This window comes from Crotalus tigris, unplaced genomic scaffold, assembly GCF_016545835.1.
Source record: "Crotalus tigris isolate CLP2741 ecotype Arizona unplaced genomic scaffold, ASM1654583v1 scf7180000021050.780039, whole genome shotgun sequence".
In the NCBI taxonomy this organism is placed as follows: domain Eukaryota; kingdom Metazoa; phylum Chordata; class Lepidosauria; order Squamata; family Viperidae; genus Crotalus; species Crotalus tigris.
In genome coordinates this window covers 752,077-780,039 of record NW_024098328.1, presented here as the reverse complement: position 1 = coordinate 780,039, position 27,963 = coordinate 752,077, and the positions used below count along the sequence as shown (strand labels likewise).

The 27,963-nt window shown below is 40.5% G+C and overlaps 1 protein-coding gene across 1 annotated transcript; it reads left to right on the top strand.

Moving 5' to 3' along the window:
• Positions 1-551: 551 nt before the first annotated feature.
• LOC120319954 (transmembrane protease serine 11C-like) lies at positions 552-27,963 on the top strand. The gene is made up of 4 exons (XM_039369359.1): positions 552-804; positions 4,174-4,433; positions 14,958-15,100; positions 25,998-27,963. The coding sequence occupies exons 2-4, from the start codon at positions 4,232-4,234 to the stop codon at positions 26,157-26,159; spliced, it is 507 nt and encodes a 168-aa protein (XP_039225293.1). The 5' UTR covers positions 552-804; positions 4,174-4,231; the 3' UTR covers positions 26,160-27,963.

The following is a 27,963-nucleotide window of genomic DNA, read 5'->3' as shown; positions in this document are numbered from 1 at the left end:
ACACCAGGGCACAATATAGAGAACAGGCTCACGCCTCCCTCCAGTCAGGGGACTTATGCCAGTAACCCAGAGCTAAGAAGGTCACAGAGAGCAAAGAAATCTCCTAAGTACCTAGAAGATTACATAACATTGCCGGCAAGGCAAAAGCCAGTAAACAGTGGGAGCACTGGGGAGCAAATTGTATAAAATAAATGTTGTATGTTGGTAGTAGTTTTAGCCCGGGGGAAAGGGGTGTTATGTCCCGAGCCTTGCAAACGGCTCGGGCGTTTGCAGGCAGTCCCGGGCAGGTGCAAAGCTGCCGGGACCAGACAGGCTGTCGCCAGCGCCGTGCGCATGCGCGGGTGCTGGCGCGGGAACAGTAACCCATTTACCCGGGAGTTGCCTAGATAAGAGGCTGCGAGGCGTTTGGGCGAGGCTGAAGCCATCTTCCTGTAAGCTGAACGCTGAATAAAAGAAACTGAGAACTCCAGCTGCTTCTCGTGTCTATTTTCCCGCCACGGACTCAACATTGACAACGGTAGATAGATGTGAGTAAACTTTGATTTGTCTGTGTTGTTACAATTCTGATCAGTTTTATGACCAATGTATATCATACTTATTAAGCTGAAAAAACTTTTTCCCCTTGGCTTTAATAGTTTGTGGGCTTCGATATAACAGATCATTAGGATCATCAAGAATAACTGGAGGAGTATCATCTGGGGAATGGCCATGGCAAGCCAGTCTCCAGCGAAACAACATCCATCGTTGTGGTGCAACATTGATCAGCAACACATGGCTTCTATCTGCAGCACATTGCTTCAGAGAGTAAGTTTCCAAATGAGAATAATTATGATATATTTTAATTAGTATTTTTTATTGAAAAGTTTTATACAAGTTTTAAACAATATCCCACCCTAAAATAACCCCCTCCCTCCCCCCTCACTTCCCAGAGTTGGTTACAGGGTTACAAATAAACAAACAAATTCTAAATAAACTTATCCAACTTATACAAATAATAAAATCGATAATATACTTCAACTCAAATACAAAAAAGGAAAAAAATTAACAATATAAGCATTTCCAAATTAAAAACTATAAATAATTCATAATCTGCATAATGCATTTTAAACCCATATCATAACCCATATTTACTCTACATATAATTTATCCATCTTCACCTCGCTGAGGTGTATATTTCTTTTAAACAACCATTCATCCATAATAAACACAAAATTTTCCCTCCAATATAAGCTAATCAACAAACTTACATTTGATAAAATTGGCTCTTTGCTTTTTACCCCTAAGAAAGTATATTAATACCCTCCTACTTAAAAAGTTTCAGCAAACCATTCATCTTCTAAAATTCTCACCAACAGAGATTATTAAAATTTTGAATTCTTTTACACATTTACCCATAATATCTCATAATTATTTTTCACTTCAAATTAAGAATTTATAATATATATACTCCCAAATATTTAAACTTTTCCACTAAATCAACACCTTCTATTATTCTTTTACTTTACATCTACATACTACACAAATCATTCACTGTTTTAAAACATACTAAATACAAATCATTCACTATTCCTTTAAAACATCTTCTATCTCAAAAAACTACTACAAAAGTTCATCATTTCCTTTTCTTTATTCCAACATCCATCTTCTGCAGTTCTTTTAATTTACGTCTATAGGCTGCACGAGTCATTCTCAGTTCCTTTAAAAAATCTTCTGTTTCAAGAGACTGCTGCAAAGGTTCAGCCTGTTTGTCTCCCACATCCAATGGCATAGCACTTTCAACTGACTGCTCTTCCAAGTTTTCTTCTATTATCTCAGGTCATAAAGATAATGGAGAACCCACCTTCAAAACCGAAATGTAAAAATCTTTCGCCTTTGACATTGTATTAAGTCTATAATATATCCCCGCATAATTCAGGACTATTCCAACCAGTATATCCCATCTGAATCGAACCTGGCGTTTTTTGAGCTCATCAACCAAAAAAGCAAAATCCTTTCTTTTTCTAAGAATTTTTGAAGGTATTTCTTTTAAAATTATAACATCTTGAGCTGCAATTTGAAATCTCTGCTTATAGAAAGCCTGTAAAATTTTATTACAAAGTGATCTCCTAGAAAAATAGATAACCACATCTCGTGGCAAATTCCTTTGTCTCATAACCCTAGAATTAACCTTAAAAACTTTTTCCGTCTCTCTCAATATTTCTTCAGGCTCAGCCCCCAAAATAAGAGCTATATCTTTTACCACCACTTGTCTCAAATCCTCTTGAATATTTTCCTTCATTCCCCTTATTCTTAAAGCAAATTCCATGTTTTTGTATTATAACATAGTAACTTCATCCTATATTGTTTCCACATTATTTTCCACTTTGTCAATTCGATCTTCCAGTTTTTCAAAATTTTCCAAACATCATCAATACGTGCATCCAGAAGATCTATGTGACCAACAAACTTTTGAAACGCAAACACAATATCCTCTGTCAATCTCATGAATTTATTTTCAGTAAAAACCTCCATCTCTTCTTTAATCTGTCGTGCCTTTTTTTCCAAGGCATCCTGTAAATCTTTAAGTATACATGCTGGAGACAGTGAAAAGGTGGTGGAAACTTAGACTTAGCTTGCTGAGCTGTCTGCATTACCGGGAAGATCAAGGCTTTAGAAGCAACAGAAGCTCCGAGACGCTTTGAAGCCATTTTATTTTTAAGGCCACTTATAAAAAGTCTGCTAAAATCTTATAAAATCAACAAATACCCCCCCCCCCCAAAGAAAAAAGGAGAAGGGGAAAAAAAGACAAAAGCCCCCTTAAAAGAAAAAAAGAAGATTCTTGCAATTTATACAAATACAAAATCTGTTACATTGTTCCAAGTAGAAGTTCTGGTCCTTTCACTCAATGAATCAACATCTCAGTGCCATTTTTCACCACTCTTAATTAAAGGAAGGAGAAGATAAGTTCTTTTCCAGAGTTAAAGTCCGAGATAATCCCCATTTTAGTCTCTCCTGGTCAGCTCTGTCTACTTTAAATTTTACTCACAAGTTCATTTTAAGTGCAGATACGGAAGCAGCGTCTAGCTTTGCCCTGGAAAAATCAGGGCAGAGGCATCCTGGAATGTGGAGAACACCCCAGATTTCCTGGGAGCTCACCCTCTGACCACCAAAAAAGAAAACTTTGGGGCCTCAGGGAGCTCTACTACTATCTGAGGAAAGCTCACCTCCTCTCCTTCACCTGGGGAGAGAGGTTCCAAGCTGCGAGACAGCTGTTGCTCGCTGTCTCAGCTGGCTTTGACACATCCCAGGGCGGACGGCTGAAGAAAGCCGCCATCGCCACGGCCGTCACCACCGGAAGTTCATTTTAATTAGTATTTTAAATAGCTTTGATTGACATCTAAAATTAAACAATTCAAAATATATAATAATGGAGAGGGCCTGAAGAAGATGGCCTTCACTAGAAACACATATTGTGAGGTAAATGCAGAATTCCATTTGCCTCCTTGAGGAAATAACCATCTCCAGGGAAATGTCTTCATACTTCACATTTTCCCTTTCTGAAATTTCTTTCCATTGACAATATGTTTTTTCTTAGCATGTTGTCCTCTACAAGGCTCTGCCTAGGAATGTGAGGGGTATAGGAAGATCAGGGCTTTTTTTCTCATAGAATGCCCAGAACGGAGTTCCGGCACCTTTTTTGGATGGAACTTTGTAGGGTAGGCAAGGCGGGTTGTATGACATGTGTAAGTTCCGGCACCTTTTTTTTTTTTTTAGAAAAAAGCACTGAGGAAGACTAAAGAAACCATAATAAGCCATTCTTTTTGCACACTAGGTCTCTTATAAGCAGCTTCCTTCTTATGTTCCAGCCAATGTGGATTTAGGAATATGTGGTTTGAGTTTAAATGCTTAGCATGGCAGACATTGGGATCATGGGGAAGGGATAAACAATGATGCATACCAGCCAATGTTGGACTCTGAATCTTCACGATACATTGCACATCTATTTTGAAGATCTTCTGTGTAACCATGAATATTAGAATGCTAATTTGAATCCATTACATGGGAACAGATTTAACATACATCATTTCCTGTGATTTATTATGCAAATATATTTTATTGATTTATTTTTCAGTAATCTCCTTTTGGTAGAACTCAAATAATTCACAGTGATATTTCTCTTTTGTTTGTTTTCAGAGCAAAAAATCCACATAAATGGACAGTTAGCTTTGGAACCTATTTAAGACCTTCTCTAATGATACGGCTTGTCAAAACAATTATAATTCATGAAAAATACCAGAATGCAGGTCATGAACATGATATTGCTGTTCTGCAGTTGACTAAAAGTGTGGAGTTTACAAATGCTATTCACCGAATTTGTCTCCCAGATTCAAATGAAAAGATTCCATATAATATTGATGCTGTGGTTACAGGATGGGGAGCACTTAGTAATGAGGGTAAGCATGCCAATTTAGAAGACTATTATATTTTATACTAATCACAAATTATACATTTTAAAGAGAAAGAAAATATTTTTTTTAATCAGAGCAGATATTTGTCTATTATTTGCCAGCCTTATCTCTATATATGTGTCTATGCAGTTATACTCTATAATTTGCTTCTTTTTATTTCAATTAAATTATATGTATGTGGTTACATTCTTAACATTCTTTTATTATTGAGACACCCAAGAGTAATAGATATAAAGAAGAGGGAAAAAGTGAATGCTCTATCAATAAACCTTTGACAGTTTAGGATATCAATGTTATGAGTATTATCATTATTTTGCTTTTTTAATTCAAAGTTAAGTAATATTGGAAAATAAGAGATCTTTGATAAAGCATGCAATTATTTGCTTCTGATTTCATCTGTTTCTACATATAGCGCAGGAAGCCTAGCTCATAGGCATATTCCCAAGTTAGTTCTCATGTTTAGTCACGTGTATATTTCATGGAGATTTGTGCAGACAGTTTTAAGTATAATATATTTGCAAATATGTCATCAACTTCTTACACCTGTTCTCCAAATAATTAATGTAGGGAAATTAGTTGCAGGGAGATAGAAAAGAAATGAGACTAAGGAAGATGAAAAAAATATAGTAAAAATTGAAAGCGAAAAAATAAGCGCAGAAATGCAGGTGGTGACAGGAATTAATTGAGAAAGATTAATGCAGAAGAATCCACTACAAGCCAACAAGAATTAGATTGGCATTCAGGAAGATTATTGACAATACTTTGGCTATCCAGACATTTATTTATTCCTATCTTTTTCTGTCATTGTATAAGAATGTAAAACAGTAATTAGCCATCTTAAACTTGTCAAGATTTCACTTAATGTGGGGGAGGGGAGAGGTTTTTCTTACTTGGAATGGGGTGAAACTGTTCCACCAGTTTTCAGCAATAATAACCTGGAGGACAGCAAGATTTTATGGTTATGGGGCTACAGGTTACTGAACCTTGTTTTTATATTTGGAAATTTGGAGAGGTACTTAATATGAAAAATACTGAAGCAGGTGAAGTCAAACCTTCACAAATCTATCCAAAAATCCATCTGTATATCAGCAGTCAGTATGGCTCCACTTGAAGAATTTGAGGATACAGGTAGTCTTGATATATGTGCGGGTATTTAATAATATTAGCAGTTAAAAAAGACCCCCTGTCAGAATCCAATTATACTTCATCTCCAGTTATCAATTATAGAAAACCCCATTTCTGCCCTCTCTGGATTCTGTCATAAAGAAAGAGAGGGGGGTGAACAAAGGGGCTTTATGGCCCTCACTTCCTTTGGTACAACTTCAAAGGGTTTGAATGTGGTTAGCACCAAAAGGCCCTATCATAACAAAGGAGGCTATTTACCTTTCATGTAGTTTATCTGAAGTCTCCATCCAGCCGGCAGAAAGGAAAAAAGTGGTGGGATTGTGATGCCTGAAACTGTCACTGGAAAAGGGGGGTGATTGGGTGGGACTACTGGGGAACCCCTTAAAACCTCGAATGGGAGAGCTTGAACCCCAAGTCCTGTCTAGAACGCCTGCAACCATTTTCTCTTAATAAAGGATTCCTGTTGGAAGAATTATTCCAAGAGTTCTGTCTTCTTAAGATGCAAAGTAGGGTGGGTCCTTACATTAGACAGGACTTGCAAAATTAATCCACCTGGAAGGGAGACCCTTGCTGGGGGATTTTGCAAAAAATTACCATGTCAGACAATGGAGCAAGAAAGGGGGAAAACTCCCTGGAAAGAGAGCCGCTGACCAAATTGGAACCTTGCCAGATGTTGGAATCCGAGAAGTCAGAGTCCTCAGGAGAAGAAGTGGTGGAGACACGGGACCACAAGCCTCGCTGGTCAATGGGTGTTGGAAAGAAAAGTGAGTGGGGAAAGGAATCAAGAAATGTGACCCTGAGACGGGGGACCAAGCAACCAGAATGGAAGCAGGAGATGGAGAAATCCCTGCACGCAAGTGAAGAGGGAGAGAGCTGGGCACCGTACTCAGACTGGATCCTAGAGAAAGCTATTGACCTGATGAAGAGAACTCTCAGCTCCCTAAGAGAGGAGAATCCTGAGCCCTATGGCCGCCCCAGCTCCTGGAGCCGCAAAGGGAGAGACATCGAGGGGGATGTGGAACCTGCAACCCCGGGGACATCTACTGATCCAGTAATCCCCACCCCCTACCGGACCACAGATGGCAATCTGGACAGAAGACACTACCACCAACAACGGAGGCACCGATCAATCCCAAGACGTCCACCGTTGGAGGTGAAATTCAAAGGGGAGCCAACACGCTTGGGGTTTTTCCTAACCCAAGTCCTCAGCTACATGGAGGAATACGGGCAGGACATTCCCAGCGACAAAGCCCGCATCCTGATCGTGCAATCTGCCCTGGATGGACCGGCTGCAGATTGGGTGGTGAACTTGCATGACTCCAATGCCCCAGAACTCAGTAACTTCAACCATTTCATGTCCTCTTTGAGAAGACGATTTGAAGACCCCCTGGCTGATTGCAAAGCCCGTGAAAGGATAAAAACGATGAGCCAAGGCAAACGCCCGGTGGCTGAATATACACAAGAATTCCGGGCCATTGCCAGCAAACTGAATTGGCCAGAAGACATCCTCCTTAGCCATTTCAAAGACGGACTAAATTATGATCTATATGACGCTTGCCTGCCCCGAGGGGACCCACACCAAGTTGAGGAATGATACATCTTGGCAGAAGAAGCAGAGATCGACATATTGAAGAGACACCACCAAGGAAAACAATGGAGCCGCCCCCCCGCCTGAGCTGACACATGAACCGGTGAAATCGGCTACAGTCAAGAAGCAAATGGGGTGTTTCAGGTGCGGAAGAGAAGGGCATCGAGCTGTAGAATGCCGCTCCAAAGCCTCCCAGCACAACCCAGACAGATCCCCAACCAACAAATCCGGAAAGTCTTCAGCTAAGCCAAAAGAAACTGCCATGAGAATGATGGAAATTGCGGAACCCCCCACTTCTGCTCACCAAGGGGAAAGAACTCCAGCCTACACCACAGGGCCGGTGGATGCCTCAGATGACAGCTCGGAGGGCGAACCCCTGGTAAGTGGACACATCACACCCATCCTCAAGACAGTGACTATATTAATTCCCCCCATGCCCGAAGCTGTGAAGGTGAAAGCCTTAATAGACTCTGGCTGCACCCGCTGCCTCATTAGCCCAACACTAGTGGGGAATCTGGGCATCCCATCAAGGAGACTGGAACAACCAATCTCATTTGGCCAGCTAGATGGATCCATAGCAGGGGGGGTGCCAGCTACCCTAGCCACTCTGCCAATACACCTCTCCCTGGGCAACCATGAAGAGGACTTAACGTTTGTGGTGACCCCAGGTATGGAATGCCCAATGATTCTAGGGATGGAATGGTTGAAAAAATGGAACCCCTGGGTAAATGGGAGGACGACAGAAATCAAATTCCCGAAGGGGGACCCTATGGACTTAAAACCCCAAGGGAGGCTACCAGAATCAAGAATAGAAAAAGCATCCATAGGAGAGGAAAAAAGATTAACAGAAATACCAGAGGAATATAGGGACCTTGCTGAAGTCTTCAGTGAGGAGAGGGCGAATGAGCTTCCCCCCCACCGACCCACAACTGTACCATTGAATTCAAGCCAGGGGCAAAACTCCCGAAGCCCAGATTATACTCCATGAGCCCAAAGGAGAAGGAGGAAATGGAAAGATTCATAAAAAAAAAACCTAGAGAGAGGTTTCATTGAGCCAGCCATGCCTAAAGTGGCTGCCCTGGTCCTTTTTAGAGAGAAGAAGGATGGCTCTTTACATTTATGCGTGGATTATAGGGCCCTGAATACAATCAGTGAAAGCAACCTATACCCTCTACCCCTCATGAAAGACATGCTGTCACACCTCTCGAAAGGGAAATTTTTTTCTAAACTAGACCTAAGGGAAGCTTACTATCGTGTGAGAATTAAGGAAGGGGACGAATGGAAGACTGCATTTAACTGCCCCATGGGGTGCTATCAATTCAAAGTCTTGCCATTTGGATTACAAGGGGGCCCTGCAGTCTTTATGCAATTAATCAATGACTTTCTAAGGGAGCACCTGTTTAAGGGGGTCCTTGTTTACTTGGACGACATTCTTATCTTCACCGAAACAAAAGAGGAACATGTCAACCTTGTCAGAGCGGTTTTAAAGAAACTGTGAGCCGCCCACCTATATGCCAAACTCTCAAAATGCGAATTCCACCAGGAAAGGATAGACTACCTAGGTTATTGCCTATCCTCCCAGGGCATTGAAATGGACCCAGAGAAGGTCAAAGCAGTATTAGATTGGGCACCACCCCACACAAGAAAGCAACTACAAAGTTTCCTGGGCTTTGCAAACTTTTACCGCCAATTCATCCTCTCATTTGCCCAGATAGCCTTGCCCCTCACTAACTTACTAAAAACAAAGGGAGCATCCTCAGTAAAACCTAGCCAGCCGCTAACATGGACAATGGAGTGCCAAGCAGCATTTGAGAGACTAAAGAGACTTTTTTCTGCCGAACCAGTACTAAGGCACCCAGACATGGACAAGCCCTTCGTAATACAGGCAGATGCAAGTGATGTGGCAGTGGGGGCTGTTCTATTACAAGAAAATGATGGTGGAGTATTGCAACCCTGTGCATATACATCCAAGAAACTCACGGAAACAGAACAGCGCTGGCCCGTATGGGAGAAGGAGGCATATGGAATACGTTGGGCATTACTCACGTGGCGACAGTTCCTGGAAGGCAACAAAATCCCCTTCCAGGTGTGGACTGATCACAAAAATTTAGAAGCCCTGAAAACTTCCAGGAAACTCAATCCCAAACAAGCCCGATGGTCCCAGCATTTTCACCAATTCCAATTTAAGCTCAAACATTTACCAGGACGAAAGAACTTCCTGGCAGATGCACTATCTCGCATGCCCCAATATAACAGCGCACGAACCACAGACTCTAGACCAATAATGGCAGAGTCACAACTGGCAGCACCAGTAACCACAAGAACCCAAGCCAAATTAAAACCACAACTGGACAGCCCAACTGGAATTGAATTCAGACAAAGTTTGGAAACAGATGAATGGTTCCAGAAAAACAAAAATGTGTGCACAATGAAAGACGGGTTGCCGTGGGTAGGGGAAAAATTATATATACCAACAACTCAAAGAGTCACTTTCATGCAGCTTTGCCATGACACAAAATCAGCAGGGCATTTTGGATTTGTAAAAACTTTACATTTAATTAAACGGCAATTTTGGTGGCCATCCATGAAAAAGGACATAGAAAGTTATATAGCCAGTTGTCCAAAATGTGCCACTGCAAAGAGATTGCAAGGGAAATCGCCAGGACTATTGCAAACAGTGGCAAGTCCCTCAGCCCCTGGAGAGAAATAGCCATGGATTTTATAGTGGAATTGCCAGAAAGCAATGGGAATACTGTGGTCTGGATGGTCACGGACTTGTTTTCCAAACAGGTGCACTTTATCCCTTGCCAAAAGATTCCCACTGCAAAAGCCTTAGCAAAACTTTTCATCCAACACATTTACAGATTGCATGGGGCACCCCAACGCATCATCTCTGACAGGGGGGTGCAATTTACGTCTGCATTTTGGAAGGAATTTTTATCCCTCTTAGGAACCATTCAGGGACTGACATCTAGCCACCACCCACAAGGAAATGGGGGGGGGGTGAAAAAATGAACTCCGTACTTAAGCAATATTTAAGATGTTTTCTTAGTTTCCAGCAGACCAAGTGGGCGGACTTACTCCCTTTTGCAGAAGTTGCCTACAATAATGCAGTCCACTCCAGCACAGGTTACACTCCTTTTCAAATAGCCACCGGTCAAAGTTTCAACCCCATGCTAGAGTTAACCCCAAACGAACCAACGATCCCTTCACTGAAAGAATGGATGGAAAAACTACAAAACACCTGGCCAATAGTTAAAAAAGCACTAGATGAAGCTAGGCAGGCATACAAAGCACAAGCCGATAAAAAAAGGGTTGAGCCTACACCATTCATTATAGGAGAAATGGTGTACGTATCTACAAAATACCTAAAGTCCCTACAGCCCTGTAAAAAACTTGGACCAAAATATATAGGACCTTTTCCAATTAAAAGAATCATAAATCCAGTAACAGTAGAATTAGAATTACCCAAAAATCTCAGGCAAATACATCCAATTTTTCATTGCAGCTTGCTGAAAAGAGAGCATCAGTCACCTCTACAGCCAAAAATCTCCCCCCCCCCACCACCACCTCCAATCATGGTGGAGGGCAAACAACACTTCGAAATAAAGGAAATCCTTGACTCTGGGAGATATTATGGAGCAACTCAGTACCTAGTTGCCTGGAAACACCTCCCTCCCTCACAAAACGAGTGGGTCCATAAACGTCATGTCAGAGCCCCGAAGCTATTGAAGAAGTTTCACACAGAGTATCCTAACAAGCCTGACTAACTTTTAGACCTGTTTTGTTTTCTTTCAGGTGGATCTCTCTTATTTTTAAGGGGGGCCGGATGTCAGAATCCAATTATACTTCATCTCCAGTTATTAATTATAGAAAACCCCATTTCTGCCCTCTCTGGATTCTGCCATAAAGAAAGAAAGGGGGGTGAACAAAGGGGCTTTATGGCCCTCACTTCCTTTGGTACAACTTCAAAGGGTTTGAATGTGGTTAGCACCAAAAGGCCTTATCATAACAACGGAGGCTATTTACCTTTCATGTAGTTTATCTGAAGTCTCCATCCAGCCGGAAGAAAGGAAAAAAGGGGTAAGATTGTGATGCCTGAAACTGTCACTGGAAGAGGGGGGTGATTGGGTGGGACTACTGGGAACCCCTTAAAACCTCGAATGGGAGAGCTTGAACCCCAAGTCCTGTCTAGAACGCCTGCAACCATTTTCTCTTAATAAAGGATTCCTGTTGGAAGAATTATTCCAAGAGTTCTGTCTTCTTAAGATGCAAAGTGGGGTGGGTCCTTACACCCCCCATCGAAAGCTATATATGACCCCATTTCAAAGTTACAATGGCTGCAATCCCCTGCAATGATTTGCCCTTACGACCAATCACAAGGACACTACAGTGCTCCCTGCCTCTCTGCCCCATCCTCCTTTGTTGGGACCCTGCAACTATTGGGCCTGCTACATCATACCCATCATCTATCTCACTTACCTTTTGAAGATTTCTGGACATGCATCCATGAATTGTGGTTACATCCCTGAATCGTTGCCACTTCTGGAATTGCACCATGTGACCATGTAATAAATTTATTTATTTATTTATTTATGAGACTTATATATCACTTTAAGTGCAAGCACTCTCTAAGCGGTGTACACCAGTAAGCAATATATATATTTACATTGCCCCCAACAATCTGGGTCCTCATTTTACCTATCCCGGAAGGATGGAAGGCTGAGTCAACCTTGAGCTGGTGAGATTTGAACCGCTGACCTGCTGAACACAGTCAGCTAAAGTGGCCTGCAGTACTGCACTCTAACTGCTGCGCCACCTCGGCTCTATTACACTAAATAAATCAATACAATAAATCAATCTATTTTGCTGACTTAACATGGTTTGTACAGCATTGCAGAAGCTCTTCTGCAGCTTTGGACAGACTTCAAGCACTTTGTTCTCAGGCCATGGGACAGGGACCCAAAAGCAACTACCATTTTGTGGGTTGGACAAAATGGCAGTTGCTTCTGGACTCACCCATGCAGCTGTGCAGTGAAGCAATCCATTCCAGCCCTGTGGATGGCCTGGAGCTCTTTAAAAGATAAGTGTGGAGAGGGTGTTTGGTTTGGTGGGGTGGGAATCAGACCTAAGGCTTGGAAGGACTCAATAGGAAATGGGGAAAGGCTTATGATGACCCAAAAAGTGGGAGATGGAGCATTGGGCATCTCACGGGTGAAAGCCTTGGAAGGACCAAGAGCCTCCCATACCCATGTTTTGCTTAATATTTAAAATTTAATAATTCATTGGGGAGAGCAGGGATGAGGGGGATCATTTGATGAGATGCTTAATGACTGTTGCAACATGGAACATGGGCAGGCTCCATTACAGTTTATCTCAAGAACTATCTGTATATGTAATCCTTGTTTCAATCACTCATTCATCAACAGTTTAAAATTATGAGGGTGTTGGATAAAGGGGACTTACAACCAGTCCATAGTTTTGGCTGTTGCAGTGTTCCCATATATATAATCACATTCCAGACACTCAGAGTCCAGCTTGTGATTATGACATTGCAGTGAGTCATGATCATGTGATTGTGGTTTTTGACATTCACTGTTGGCTTTACACAAGCAAAGTCAGAAATGCTCCTACTCCCATCACTTTTTTGCCTAGTTGACTTTGTAATGCTTGCGTCTTCCTGCTTAACAACTGTGCAGTTCTTGGGTTACAATGGCAATATGGACTGCTAGGACTGCCATTACTAAATTATTTGGTCATGTGACATTGTGCTTTAAGATCACATTACATAGCAACAGAAATTCTGGTCCCAATTGCCATTGTACCCCAGGACTACTTGTAATCCAAAAAGGAGGAACAAAAAAGGAAAGGAAGAAAAAGAAAGAAAGAAAGAAAGAAAGAAAGAAAGAAAGAAAGAAAGAAAGAAAGAAAGAAAGAAAGAAAGAAAGAAAGAAAAGAAAAGAAAAGAAAAACAGGAGTAGAACATAACCATACATCATTAGTGACAATTCACTTGTTACAAATTTTTAGCCCGTATTGCCTTTGGAAATGAAAGAATTGTTTCAATGACCAGTCTGTTTTTAGTCCTTCCCTCAAAATGATAAGAAACAGACTGGAACTGATTGGTGAGAAATTGATAAAATAATTGAAACAGATATTTCCTATCAGTCTTCATTTCAGATATTGTATTCAGATTTTTTTTCTGGCAAAAGTTTACAGACATACAGATATTCATAAAATTATTACGAATTGGGGCAATATTTAGAGATTTCCACAAATACAATCCATAGACACAATTAAAGTTGATGTATATATGTCTGTCCCTATCTTTAAATCCTAGGTTTTTTTAGGTCTGCAAAAATTTGACCATTTTTTTAATAGTCCTAAGCCATCTACAATACTGTCTCACTAGGAAACCACTCTCTCCTGTCTTGCCAACTTCATTTCTTGCACTCACAGCCTAGTCTTGCAAGATTAATGAAGATTATTTGAGGCTAAATTCAGAACTGTAGTTGTGCTAGTACTAGATCTAAGAGAAATAAAAAAAAAAAACCCAGAGCCTTAAATAATATTAGTCAGCTACTGAATAATAAAGAACAAGTAATCATAGCTTTTGTTGTCCTTTTGAAGCACTGGGGAATAAAAAATGATTCAACACTGATCTCCACATTCAGTATATCTATATACTACAAGTCTCATTATATTTGCTTGTTTGAACTCTCATGTTAGCCCAAATGGTGCATTAGACTACAACAATTTTTGAACCAAAATAATTATCTCTACTAACTTAAAGAATATGTAAAAATAATCCAGGAACTATTAATCCAGTGAAATTGAAATTTCCTTGAGGCTCACACCAGTTTTATTCACAAAGGTGTGGACATTGTAGCATTCCTGAGTTCAAATGGCCATGATTTCTGATGTTTGCCAGTTTCCCACAAGCAAAGTCAGTGGCAAAACTGGCAGGAAATTGGAAGTTGCTCCTTTTCCCGCTGCTTTTTTGCCCACCCCTGGTTATTTTTAAAGCAAAGTGATAGCAATACTATTCAGGAAAATTTAATGTTCATTCTAACTACATCAGAGTGCCCTACCTCTCAAAGAGTGACCAAATGGGTCACAGGCAGTTTAGTTTTTAATATAATACAATTTCACCGAGTTTGTCATTGAAACTAAAATATATTTGCCCCAAATAACCAATTTTCTTAGTTACTACTCATCTTTTCCTTTCTAATATCTTCTAAAGGGAAAATTCAGATTAATTTCTGCTAACTTCTCATAATCTTTATTCAGGTTTTGATACCTATATTTTTCTTATAAAAATGCCTATTTAGTATTTATTTATTAGAGCAATACTCACTAATTTATTTAGTACTGTTATTGTTAGCAAGAAATGATAGATATTCTTTGTTTGGGCAACATGCTTAATTTTAGAAAAGCCAGATGAAGATTAAAAAGTTGGGTGTGACAACAGTAAGGTGTGAAAATATGTATTAATGTGCTGGTGGGCTTGGGACCCCAATGGAGCATGTTATGCTGGAGGTGGTGGGTTGAGTGAGAGATAAATCATATCATCCATACCCTTGGTTTTTAAGCTTTATTTAATATTGTGTTTTGTTATTTTAATGCTTTTATATTTATGCTTTTATACCATTGTAAACCACCCAGAGTCACTGGTAATGCAGGAGCAATATAGATTTAACAAACAAGCAAATATTGTATGTGCTGAATATGTTATTTAATGTCTTTCCTGTGTTAGTGCAAATAATCTGGGGAAATAACTGGATATTTCTGTTCAGGTGAAACGCCTAATGTCCTTCAGGAAGCTACAGTAAAACTCATAGACTCCAAAGTTTGCAATAGAAAGGAAGTGTACAATGGGGTAATAAAACCTGGAATGATATGTGCTGGATATCTTGAAGGAGGAATTGATTCGTGCCAGGTATGATTATATCTTATCTCAACTAGTGGCCTAAAAAGAATCAGCATTAATCCAGTTTAGGGATTTAATTGCTATTTGCGGAATATTAATTATCTTGAATCTATCAAAATTAATCTTATCTTTTAGTCTTTTTTTAAAAAAAAACATTTTGATCTATTGAGTAATATTTAATTAGATATGAGATTTAGAGATTGCGTGACTCAAGAATGGGTCTGGACAATTTATACTTAAAAAAACAGAAAACAATAAAAAGAAAATCCTAGGTTAGAGATAAACATCCTACTTCAAGGCCTGGGAAAAAGACTAAATTTATAATGATGTCTGGAACATCATTAAGATAGAAGGCATACGTCTAGCCCCTGCAGGCTTGACATAAAAGGGCAGAGGGAGGAGGCCGGAAACAGCATGCAGGGTGATGGAGACCACGGCAGGTGCCAACAGACCATCTCTTGTTACCTGGCTTGTTGACGGACGGCGCGTGGCAGCACAATTGTTGGCCCCTTGGTCACCCTGCCGGACAGCTGAACAGCTCATTTTCATGCTGCTGAACAGCTGTTTGGTACAGGGAAATCGCAGGGAGCCGAAGAGCTGACAGAGCAGTCGAACGCACAGCCAGATGACGCAGGGACATTCATGGAACTGGGGCTGCAGTGCATCCTGGGATTGGGGGGTGGGACTGGCTGAGGGGTGTGTAATATAAGGTGCTGGGAGGTAGTTGCTCCCAGCGCTGACTTTGATAGTTGTTTACTTGCCTAAACGCATGCCAGAGATTCCTTGATTAAATCCAGCTACCTGTGAACTCATCGACTTGTGTCTTCTTGCCAGGGGTGTGGTAAGGATTTCTGACAGCATATGGATCACTGGGGAGATACCACTCCAGACAACAGATGCCATAATAAAGAATGATCAAGAAATAAGGCTTTGGTCTCAATATGCAACATTATCTGATCAAGGGAATCTGAAGCACATTGATCCTGCATAGTCATACATATAGACAGAAACCAGGGGAGAATGGCAATTCTGCAAATCACCTGGTCCTATGCCATAAAGGTTTTTATAGGTAGTTATCAGGATTTTGAATTGCACCCAGACATTTACTGGCAATTAAGGTAGCTTGTGGATCAGTGGTGTCATAAGGCAATACTCAGGGTGGAATGAGACAACTTGGCACAGCCAACTTGGCGGGCTGAGGGGCCGGAGAGGAAAGCCCACATTTTATGCTAACTGGGGAATGTGATTTATGACAGATCTTGTGGGGTGGGAATTGCAATCTGTTACTTTGTATCTGGGAGGATGGAATCTCATTCTTGGGTTCAACTATGTAAGTGCCAATACTTTGTTTCCTAAATAAAATGTTCTTTAAGGACGAATTCTTGCCTTGAAGTTCTTTTACTGGTTTCATCTATTGGAATCATGACACCCAAGAATTTTATCTACTCTAACATCCTTTGGGCTCCTGAGCTCCAATCACCTTCCCAAATCAGGGGAGGTAGACAAAGATTCTGGGAAGATTCAGCATGGAGAAAAAAGATGCACTGACAATCAGCACCCCAACCACAGCAGCTGCCTCAGCAGAGGGAGCGCGAGCCCTTGCATCATTGGAGAAAGTGAGTTCAGAACTTCTGGCAGTGGGAGCGAGACCCAAAACGCGGGAGCTATTGTGGTCCTCAGAGTGGACCCTGCCCAATGGAGACCTTAAGCATCCCAAGGCAGCCCAATTGAGGAAGAGTTCTTCAAGAGTAGCTGAGTTGGAGTTGCAAATGGGTGCCTCACAGGAATCACACTCCCCTGACCGGAAAAGAACAAAAAGGTTGATGGTGGCAGAAGATTTGGATGAGTGGAAGTACCTATTTGCAGTCCATAGCCAATTGGTGGAGAAGTTGGTGGAGAAGTTTGAGGGGCTAGATATGGGAAGTGAGGGACAGGTCACCCGCTCCTTGCCCATTAGTGAACATGATGACTGGTGAAATCAGCACCAATCTATGCCCAGAAGAAGCCTTAGCCCCAGTGACAGAGCTTGGGTGGCTACTCCACGCTCAGAGCCACCAGCATCGACCTCAAGCCCAGGGGGGAGGAAGAGCTTGACTGTCAGTCATGGGGCGACAGTCCAGGCTGTCATCGAGTGTCAAGGAGGCCAGAACGCCACTCACAATGTGACAACCTTGGCTATCAGAGAAGCCCTGATCAGCGTTGTTCATCACGGTCTCCTGATAGGCATCACCGCCGTAAAAGCTCCAGATGGCAGAATCGTTATGACAGTCCCATGCTACCGAAGCCCAGACCTTCACCGATACCATTGGAGCCCTGATCGCTATCGGTACCGTAAGAGCACTGAACATTACTACCATCGGTCATGCAGCCCTGATTATCACCACCATCATCACCCAAGCCAGGACCTGCACTTAGAGCTGATCTGAATGTAGAGGTTCAATGCGACTTGGTTCAACAGCTGGGGCAACTGTGCAATCTGTTTCACAGACAGCAACCACCAGGCACACAGCAGCCGCTGGGGGGCCAGCAGCAGTTGGACATGCAACCACAGCTGGGAGGACAACAGCAATTAGGTGGGCAGCAACCCATAATGGCACCACCTTTTAAGGCCACTTTTGATGGCGATCCAGAGAAGTTGGTTTTCTTCCTCAATCAAGTGTGTTCCCATATGAACTGAAATGCCAATTTTTACCCTGACCCCACAGCCAATTTAGAGGGGGAAGCATCTGAGTGGCTAAATAACTTGTACAACGAACAAGCGCCTGAACTAGGAAAACTCCATCTCTTCATCTGAGGTTTGAGAACCAGATTCAAGGACAAGTCCATAGCTGTCAAAGCCGAAAAATACATTCACAAGGTGAAGCAAGCCAGCAGGCCTGCATTGGAATATGTTCAAGAATTTTGGAAGTAGCAGGTCAGATTGAGAGGTAGCCAGAGCACTTCCTGGTACATCACTTCAAAGAGGGACTAGATGACCATCTATCCCAGGCCTGTATTGGGGAGTTCCTGATCAACTACGAGAGTGGTACCAAATGGCAGTGAAGCTAGACATCGAGCTTGCTCGCTATAAGAAGCCAACTCTTCCAGAAACTGAGCCAAAGCCAGAACAAACTAGATGACTGCCACCGCAGAGAACCCCAGCAAACACAGCTATGGAATCTCCTAAGCCACTTACGGGCCCGCTGATCAAGTCCTTCAGATGTGGCCAACAGGGACATCGAACGGCAAATTGTCTGGTCCCGCATCCCAAGCAGAAAGGTAGATCAGGACTGCTGGAGAGGAAGAAACCCGCCCATCTGCCAACAAAAGAAAAGTCAAGCAGGGTCACACAAGAACCTGTCACTCAGATCGCATCGCCTATGCAGGAGATAACTGAGACTCCAGCTGGAACCACCCCTACTCTGGCCTCCTACGACAGTGACAAGGGAGAAAATGACTCTATGGTAGTCGGCCCATCCCACCTTTTGCCCTTGCTGTCAAGCTCATAGTTCCAAGACAGGGGTACAAATGGACTTGTAGATACTATATGGACTATCAACAAACAAACTGGACTGACCTCCTCCCTTTTGCTGTGGTGGCTTACAACACTGTTCATAGCAGCACTGGTTTTACGCCTTTTAAGATGCTATGGGGAAGGAATTCAACCCAATACCTGAGTATCCTCAAGGACCCTCTATCTCCCAGACTCTTGACCAATGGCTGGCAGGGTGGGGGAAAGTATGGGACAAAACAAAAATCACGTTGAAGAAAGCCTTGGAGACCTATAAAAAAACAAGTTGATAAGAAAAGGGCTTCCCAGAGATCGTTCCATGTTGGGGAAAAAGTATCTGCGACTCAAATTGCCTAGTAAGAAATTAGGACCAAAATACCTAGGTCCTTTCCCCATTATCAGAATCATAAACCCAGTTATAGTGGAGTTGAAACCAACGCCTAGGAAAAATTCACCCTGTTTTTCATTGTAGTTTATTAAAGCCTTTCCAGGGGTCCACTTTACAACCTCCTCCCAAGAAAGCACCTGGTCCCCTAGTGATAGCTGGACAAACACATTACGAAGTAAAATGTATACTTGATTCTAGAATTTTTAAGGGAAAGTTACAGTATTTGTACAGTGAAAGAGATACCCATTATCAGATACCACTTGGGTGAAATCCGATGATGTGAAAGCGAATAGGCTCATCTGTAAATTCTATGACCAACACCCCAATAAGCCAAGGGGCAACCCTTAACCTATGCTTTTGTCTAAATTGCAGGATTACACCTTTTTGTTAAGGGGAGCCGGATGTCAACGCTGTGACAATGGATGTTGTCGCTCTGACAATTGAGAACCAGCAGCCATTTTTACTTTTGCTTTTAATGTGCCTTTCTATTCTTTTAGAGTTCAAATGTAGAAGAGGGGATGGGGTAAATGCCTGAGGATTTAGCTAGCCATAACAATGTAGAAGTGTGGAAACTCAAGGACATGTTCTGATAAGGTTTTGGGTGCTGAGGGGCCAGGGAGGAAAGCCTGTGTTTTGTGCTAATTGGGGAACATGATTTATGACAGGTCTTGTGTGGTGGGAATTGCAATTTGTTACTTTGTACCTGGGAGGAGGGAATCTCATTCTTGGGTTCAACTATGTAATTGCCAATACTTTGTTTCTTAAATAAAATCTTTTTTTATTTAAAAAGTTTTTTATTTGTAATACAATTAAAACAAAAATGGACAAGCGTGACATTCCAGAATAAGTATTTCAAATAGTTTGTTTCTCGTGGTACAAAAAGATAATACACCATTCTTAACCTCTATATAAGCCTCATCCTTCTATGTAATACAATTAAATATACAATTAAAATCTAATCCCCACATGTTTCCAACTGAAATTCCACTCCAACTCTGCAGCCACCAAACGGATCCTGAAAAGAACAGAATTGGCCCTAATCAGAAATGAACTTCACACAAAAAGATTCCTCCTAGACCGAATTAACAAAGATCTCCTCACACTCCATCTCAAACTCAGCAACAAGATCCACCCCGCACTTTGGGACAAATCCAAACAACTCGCCGTCTGGAGAGCCGAAACACAGACCACCCTCAAGACAGATACACACACCAACAAACTCCGAAGACTACAAGAACGCCAGAAACAAACCCCTCCTCCCTCACAGCCACACATGAAACAAACAGTGCATAACATCTCAGATAGGATCCTCACCAAAGCCGAAACCAATGTCCTTTCGAAAGGATTCAACTTTGCAGTCGCTCCCAAACACATCCCCACTGAAACCATTATATGTGGAGTTGAAACCAGCCTGACCAAAATCAACCCCGACGACGCTAACAGAATCAGACTCGAAATCACCAACATCCTCTGCACCAGCAAGCCACCCAAAAGCAACTTACCCAAAGAGGAACAGACAGCACTACGTAACCTGAAAGAAGACACCAGCATAATAATCCTACCAGCAGACAAGGGCAACGCCACGGTGGTTATGAACACATCTGACTACCAAACCAAATTAACCAACCTACTCCAAGACTCCACATACAAACCCCTAAATACAGATCCCACCACCTACCTGGAAAAAACCACCAGATCCAAAATAAAAGCCTCCCCCATTAGCGAAGAGATCCAGCAAAGAATCATTCCCAGAGAGAAATCATCCAGATGCCCCAAACTCTATGGTCTCCCCAAGATACACAAAGAAGGAACCCCACTCAGACCTATAGTCAGCTCCATAGGCTCACCTCTACAAAACCTAGCCAAATTTCTCGCCAAACAATTACAGCCCTATGCAGAATCCATCACCTCACACGTAAAAAACTCATTCCAGTTTATAGAGATCATAAAGAAACAAAACTTACAGCCCAGCGACCTACTAGTGAGCTTCGATGTCATATCCCTCTTCACCCAAGTGCCTATCAAAGAAGCCTTGACAGCTATTCAAAACAAATATAACCCCCCCAAACACATCTTAGATCTGACCAACCACTGCCTATCCAACACATACTTCATCTATAATGGACAAAAATACAAACAAACAGAAGGAGCACCCATGGGATCACCCCTCTCACCTGTCATTGCCAACCTCTACATGGAACACTTTGAAACCCAAGCTCTAGAAAAATCGGATCACAAACCCAAACTCTGGCTCAGATACGTAGACGACACTTTCATAATCTGGCCACATGGGAAAGAAAAACTGGACAACTTCCTCACACACCTCAACAGCCTACACCCCAAAATACAGTTCACCATGGAAACAGAAGCTAACAACCAACTTCCCTTCCTGGATGTCTTAGTCTACAAGAAATCCAATGGCTCCCTAGGACACACCATCTACCAGAAGAAAACACACACAAACCGCTATCTGCACGCTCTCTCACACCACCACCCAGCACAGATCAACTCTGTAGCCAAGACACTCATCTCCAGAACAAAACGCTTAGCTGACGAACAACACCTAAAACCCGAACTACACACTCTCACCAATGTACTAACATCCAATGGATTCCATAGAAATAAGATTACAAACCTAATCCAAAAAGAAACCCCCACTAAAATCCAAGACAAAGAACAAGAAAACGGCAAAGCCCTCCTCCCATACATAAAAGGCACCACAGACAGAATCAGTAAGATCCTCCATAAACACAACATCAAAACAGCATTCTGCACAAACAGAAAAATATCCACCATCCTTAGAAACCCCAAAGATAAAATTGAATTAGAAAATCAAGGAGTATACGAAATCCCATGCACCACTTGTCCCACCACATACATCGGACAAACCAACAGAAGAATAAGTGCACGCATTGAAGAACATAAGAACTCAGTCAAAAAAGAGGAACCAACATCTTCCCTGGTCCAACACCTTAAAGCCACAGGACATGAAATTGACTTTAAAAATACCAGAACCATTGCCAAAAGTGAACATTTTAATAACAGAATAATCAGAGAAGCCATCGAGATAGAAAAACGCCCACACAGCATGAACAAGCGAGATGATACCTCCCGCCTACCAGCCATTTGGAAACCCGCCCTTATTGACAAACGACTCCCTAACACAAAAAATGATACCAGACCCACACTCACAAAAACCACACAGGATGTCACCACCACACATCCACGCAAAAAACAAACCCAAAGCCACACCGATGATGAGGCACGACCACAAACCAGAAGCCAGACCACAGCTGCATCATTAGCCACTTTAAACCCCTCCAATCCATACATGAAGCAAACTGACACCCTCCATGAAGAGGAAGCACAACCACGAACGCGAAGCCAAAAAGTAGCAAGGCAGCCCAAAATCTCAAACCCCTCTGCAACTCAGACTAACCTGAGCACAACCAAACAGAACACTCCCCCAGCCAATCAGAGCACAGCCAAGCCCCTAACCATTCAGAACACACCTCCACCCAATCAGAACACAGCCAAGCTCCACCCAATCAGTTCATACCCCCACTGGCAGTTAAAAGGAATAAACAGCTAAGACCACACATTGCTGCTCAAAGCACGAAGCTGAAAACACCAGCCTGAAGATGACGAATGGGACTTCGTCGAAACGTCGCCAAGACACTTCCAATTTTACGTGGGAGAAAACCCGAACAACCAAAGACCTACATATGTACAGTTATATATACATTTCAATTCTATCATTAACTTGAGATCTGAGCAGTTCTTCTTAATTGATACCAACGGTAAAATTTGTCCCAGATTTCAAAGTATTCGAGTTCTGTCTTATCCTTCATAATCATTGTAAGCCTGTCCATCTCAGCACAAGAAAGGATTTTATATAGGATCTCTTCTTCCGTTGGAACTCTCTTATTCCTCCAATTTTGAGCAAAGACCAATCTGGAAGCCATTAGAATGTGTAACATTAAATAAAGTATGCCTTTGTTGTACTTTTGCGTGGTTATACCTAATAGGAAAAGTTCTGGTTTTGGCTCTACCACTTGCTCTAATATTTCTTCCAACCATTCTTTGATTCTATTCCAAAAATCACGAACTCGCGTGCACTCCCACCACATATGATAGTATGTTCCAATTGTCAGATTACATTTCCAACATTTAGAGGAGATATTAGGACACATTTTAGCTAATCTTATAGGTGGGAGATGCGATCTATAGAACATTTTATAAAGGTTTTCTTTGTAAGAGGTGGCCAAAGTAAGCTTCTTGTTTCTTGCCCATAGTTCTTGCCAGATGTGCAGATCAAAATTAAGACCAAAATCCTTGCTCCATTTTAACATAGTCACTTTTACTTGTTCCTCATACATTGTCAGATCTAACAAATAGTGATATAATTTTTAATCATTTTATTCTCTGATCCCAATATTATTTTATCCAAATCTATTGGTTCTAATTTAATGCCTAACTCTTTTTTGTCTTTCCAATATCTCGCCTGCAGTTGCAGGTATGCCCACCATTCTAATTCTATCCCTTCATCCTGCAGGGTTTTCCTGGATTCCCCTCTTTCATCTAAAATATTTTTATATGTTATGATCTTATCTAATTGGGTAAATTTTGGGTATACATATATTTCTAACGGTGAGATCCAGCTAGGTACTTGGGTATAAATTGGTTGCCAAATTTTTGTCCATACATCGATAGGAGTTTGTCTAATGTAGTGTCTTCGAAAATATTTATATATTTTATACTTATGATCCCATAATATAGCATGCCATCCTAATTGTAGATCATGGCCCTCCAGACATAATAGTCTCCTGTTCTTTAATAATATCCAATCTCTTACCCATACTAGTGCTATAGCCTGGTAGTATTTCTCCAAGTCTGGAAGGCCAAATCCCCCCCTTTCCTTTGAATCTTGCAATAATTTTAGTTTAATCCTTGCTCTTTTTCCTTGCCAGATAAATTTGAGCATCATTTTATTCAAATTTTGAAAAAAATTATTTTCTAGTTTTATAGGTATGCATTGGAACAAGAATAAGATTTTCAGCAATACGTTCATTTTAATCACCACAATTCTGCCCATAAAAGAGATTAGACCAAATATCAAGATCTTTTTGGATCTGTTCTATTAACTTATCATAATTATCCTTTTTAAGTGTAGTGCATCTGGCTGTCAATTGTATCCCTAAATATCTAATTTTGTTTGTAATTTGAACACCTAGTCTGTCAACCAATTCATTTTCCTGTATTTTGGTCATATTTTTGATGAGAATTTTAGTTTTTTCTTTATTTATCGTTAAGCCTGCTATTTCTCCATATCTACTCAGTGTTTCCATCAATCTTATCCTTGATTGTAATGGTTCTTCGATTATAAAAACTAAATCATCTGCAAAGGCTTGCATTTTGAATGTCTCTTTCTTAATCTCTAAACCTTTGATCTGTTCATCTTGTCGGATTACTCTAGTTAACACCTCAAAAGATAATATAAACAACAGTGGTGATAGTGGGCAACCTTGCCTCGTGCCTTTTTGAATTTGGAAGCTCTCCGTCGGTTCTCCATTAATTATTACTTTGGCCACCTGCTTAGAATAGACTGATTTAAACATATTTAAGAAATTTTCCCCCAAATCCATATACAATAATTGGTTGAACATAAAACCCCATTTTACATTGTCGAATGCTTTTTGTGCATCAAGAAAAATTAAACACATTTGTTTTTCATTATGCACTTCATAATACTCCAAAATGTCCAAAATAGTCCTGACGTTGTTTCTTATGTATCTTTTGGATAGGAAGCCATTTTGATTAGAATGTATAAAATCCACTAAGAACCTTTCAAGCCTTTGTGCCATTATTGCCATGAAAATCTTATAATCCAAATTCAAAAGAGAAATGGGTCTATAGTACTTAATTTGTGTCAGATCTTCTTTAAGGAAGAATTCTTGCCTTGAAGTTCTTTTACTGGTTTCATCTATTGGAACCATGACATATGTGAGGAATAAAAATTCAACTCCAAGGGTGTTGGAAAACAAAACAAGTTTTATTAAAGCTTTTGCAAATGGAAAATCCCAGAGTCCACACCTGAATCAGTTTTTGCATAGGTTTTTATATTATCCCGTTCATCACGCTGCAATCTTTCCAAAGTGAGCCCAGTTGATAGGCCCACCCGATGACATGCTTTCTGACCTCCTAACAACAATTACAATTACCAAACCCTCCAATTATTAGATCAAAAGCCCCCTTTGTTCCTATTTTATCTTCACTCCCTTTCTTATGGCATGATTTGTAACATCCTGCTAACTATCCTTATCTACAAGGTGAACTGTTACCCAAACTGAATAATTGCAATTATAAAAGATTTATGTCTTCCCTTACTTATCTATAAGAGTACCTAATTTTCATCTAAAAGCTATGTGTGTAACAGAGTTCATGCTTCGGTTAAACATGACTGCACTTTGGTTCATAGTTATACTTTAAAATACTAACTCTAGGCAGTTTTTAAAAAGAGTAAACCTTATATAAATTGAATAATATGTTATTCATAAGCTATATACTATTCTACAATAGTGTGCGCTATTCTAAATGTATGCTTTAAGTCAGTATATATAATTCCTCTCTATTCCAGCTTATTATATCTCCTTTCCTAAAAGTACCTTAGCTAAGTGCCTCTATATGCCTATTCATTTAACAGAAATGGAAAATTACAACATGTACATTTCTTGTGTACCTCACATGTATACAGTTCGCAATACAAAGTAATAGTTCTTGGGTATGCACTGCCTCTTTTGACTCAAACAAAATTCATGGTTCTTTCTCAGGGTTGGTTGGAAAATCATCAGATAATTATGGACATAACTTTTTTGCTTTTTGTGAAATGCATAAAAATGGTGATGAAAAAATAAGTTGAAAAGCACAAAATTAATTTTAACATCACAAAGACATATAATGAATATAAGTGTTAGCTTTTTAAATAGTTTTTTTTTGCTTCAAACTAAAAATGATTTTTCTTTTGCTAGGGTGACTCCGGGGGTCCACTGATGACATTTGATTCAAGACAAATGTGGTACCTTGTTGGCATAGTGAGCTGGGGGGATGAATGTGGAAAACCAAATAAGCCTGGCGTCTACACACGAGTGACTTACTATCGAGACTGGATTACTAAATATACCGGACTTTGATGTAAGAAATATAAAAAGCTGCATATATTTGAAGCTGTGTAGATGGCATTCAAGTGATACAAAGGACAATGACTTTGTATAAGAGTGTTTGTATTATCTGATAAGTCATTAATAAAACTAACATTTAAAAAATAATAATATATTTGGACTGTTAAACCAAAACACCTATTGTAAAATGTGCATTCCCATTGAAAATATTGTAAATTTGCTTTCACATAGGTTGAATAATTTTGTTCACTTTCCAACTGTTCTGTGCCTTCAAAAAACATTAGTAAAAGATAGTTTAAGTCTTAAAAAGACAAGATATTATCTTTAACCATTAAGCAGCTACATGTCAAAAACAGCCCTTGGTAAGTTTGAAGTGGGCTGCACAAAACATTTATTCATTTCTAGAAAGATGCATATTAAGATTTCTGGGCCTATCTCACAGACAGTGAGAAGCAGAAATGTCTCATTGCTAGGCAAACCTAAGACATCATGATTTTAATATAAAGTAGCATTTCTTTACATTCAGAAATATGTAAGCATTGTTGTAGCTTTTGTTCCTCACCCTCCTTCTTTATTTTATTGTATCAGAAGCATAATGAATTTACTAGCATTTCCATCTATGGCAGGGGTGTCAAACTGGCAGCCCATGGACCAGACATGTCATCTGGAAGCCGCGGCCATCCCATTGCCGGGAATGGCAAAACTGTCCCGATATGTTGCGTGATGTCATGTGACATTGCGAGTTTGACATGTCTGATTTATGGGAATAGCAAATGTTAATTTTGATGGTGATAGTAATGATGGTGCTAGGATAGCATCCAAAACTCCTGCAATATTTTCTGATATTCTCCTGAAAAACATTCTAGGAAGAGGAGATAGAGAAATTTCTTTATGAAAACACACAGAGCAGTCAATCAACACTATACTTATTTAGCAAATTTGCAGAACTGGACTTTTCAAAGCTCCACCCTGATAAATATACTATACTTTGATTATAACAGTTTATTGAAAATTTTGTCATCTACATTTGCTCTTTCCTCCACCCTGAAATCTTTAAAAATAAAAGTCAGATGCTGATTTCCAATGTTGGCTGACTTCCAAAATCAAGCAGGGTTGGGCCTGGTTTAGTACTTGGATGATAGACCATTATTGAGAGTGGCAGAACAGACTGGAAGTTGAAAAAAATTCTGGAAGAAGAGAGTGGCAGTCACTTCTGCATTGTTGCCAGAAATGTTACATCAATGGAATTGAATTTGACTTGAGGAGTCTGTTCATTATGAAAATATTATTTCTTTCTAAAGAATGATAAAGAAATTTATTACTGCAAATATTCTTGTTTGTATAGTCATTCACTTTTCTACACATTATTCACTCCCAATAACTCAAATTCTTTCTATATATATATATTGATTTATAAAGGGAAGGATTTTTAAAAATTTGCCTGTGAATGAAAATTAATCAGAATATTGCTGGAAGAGACCTTGGAGGTCTTCTAATTCAATCCCTGCTCAAGCAGGAGACTCTATACCATTTTACCTGGGATGAAATCAAAACTCAAAAAGAGACTTGGAGATCACTGAAATAAATTTTTATTTAAAAGTGTTTGCAAAGGCTGGTGGACTTCTATTAACTAAATCAAGAAGTTACACACGATCAAAATTGGCAATACCTCCTGTTCCTAATGATACACCACATCCCTCCTCCATGCACCCAGTTGATGGGCCCACTTTGGTCACATTCTTTCCAACCACCTAACCTGACATCAAGTTTTCTGTCTGACAACAAATTTTCTGCCTTTTTAGAAACTAAGACTATG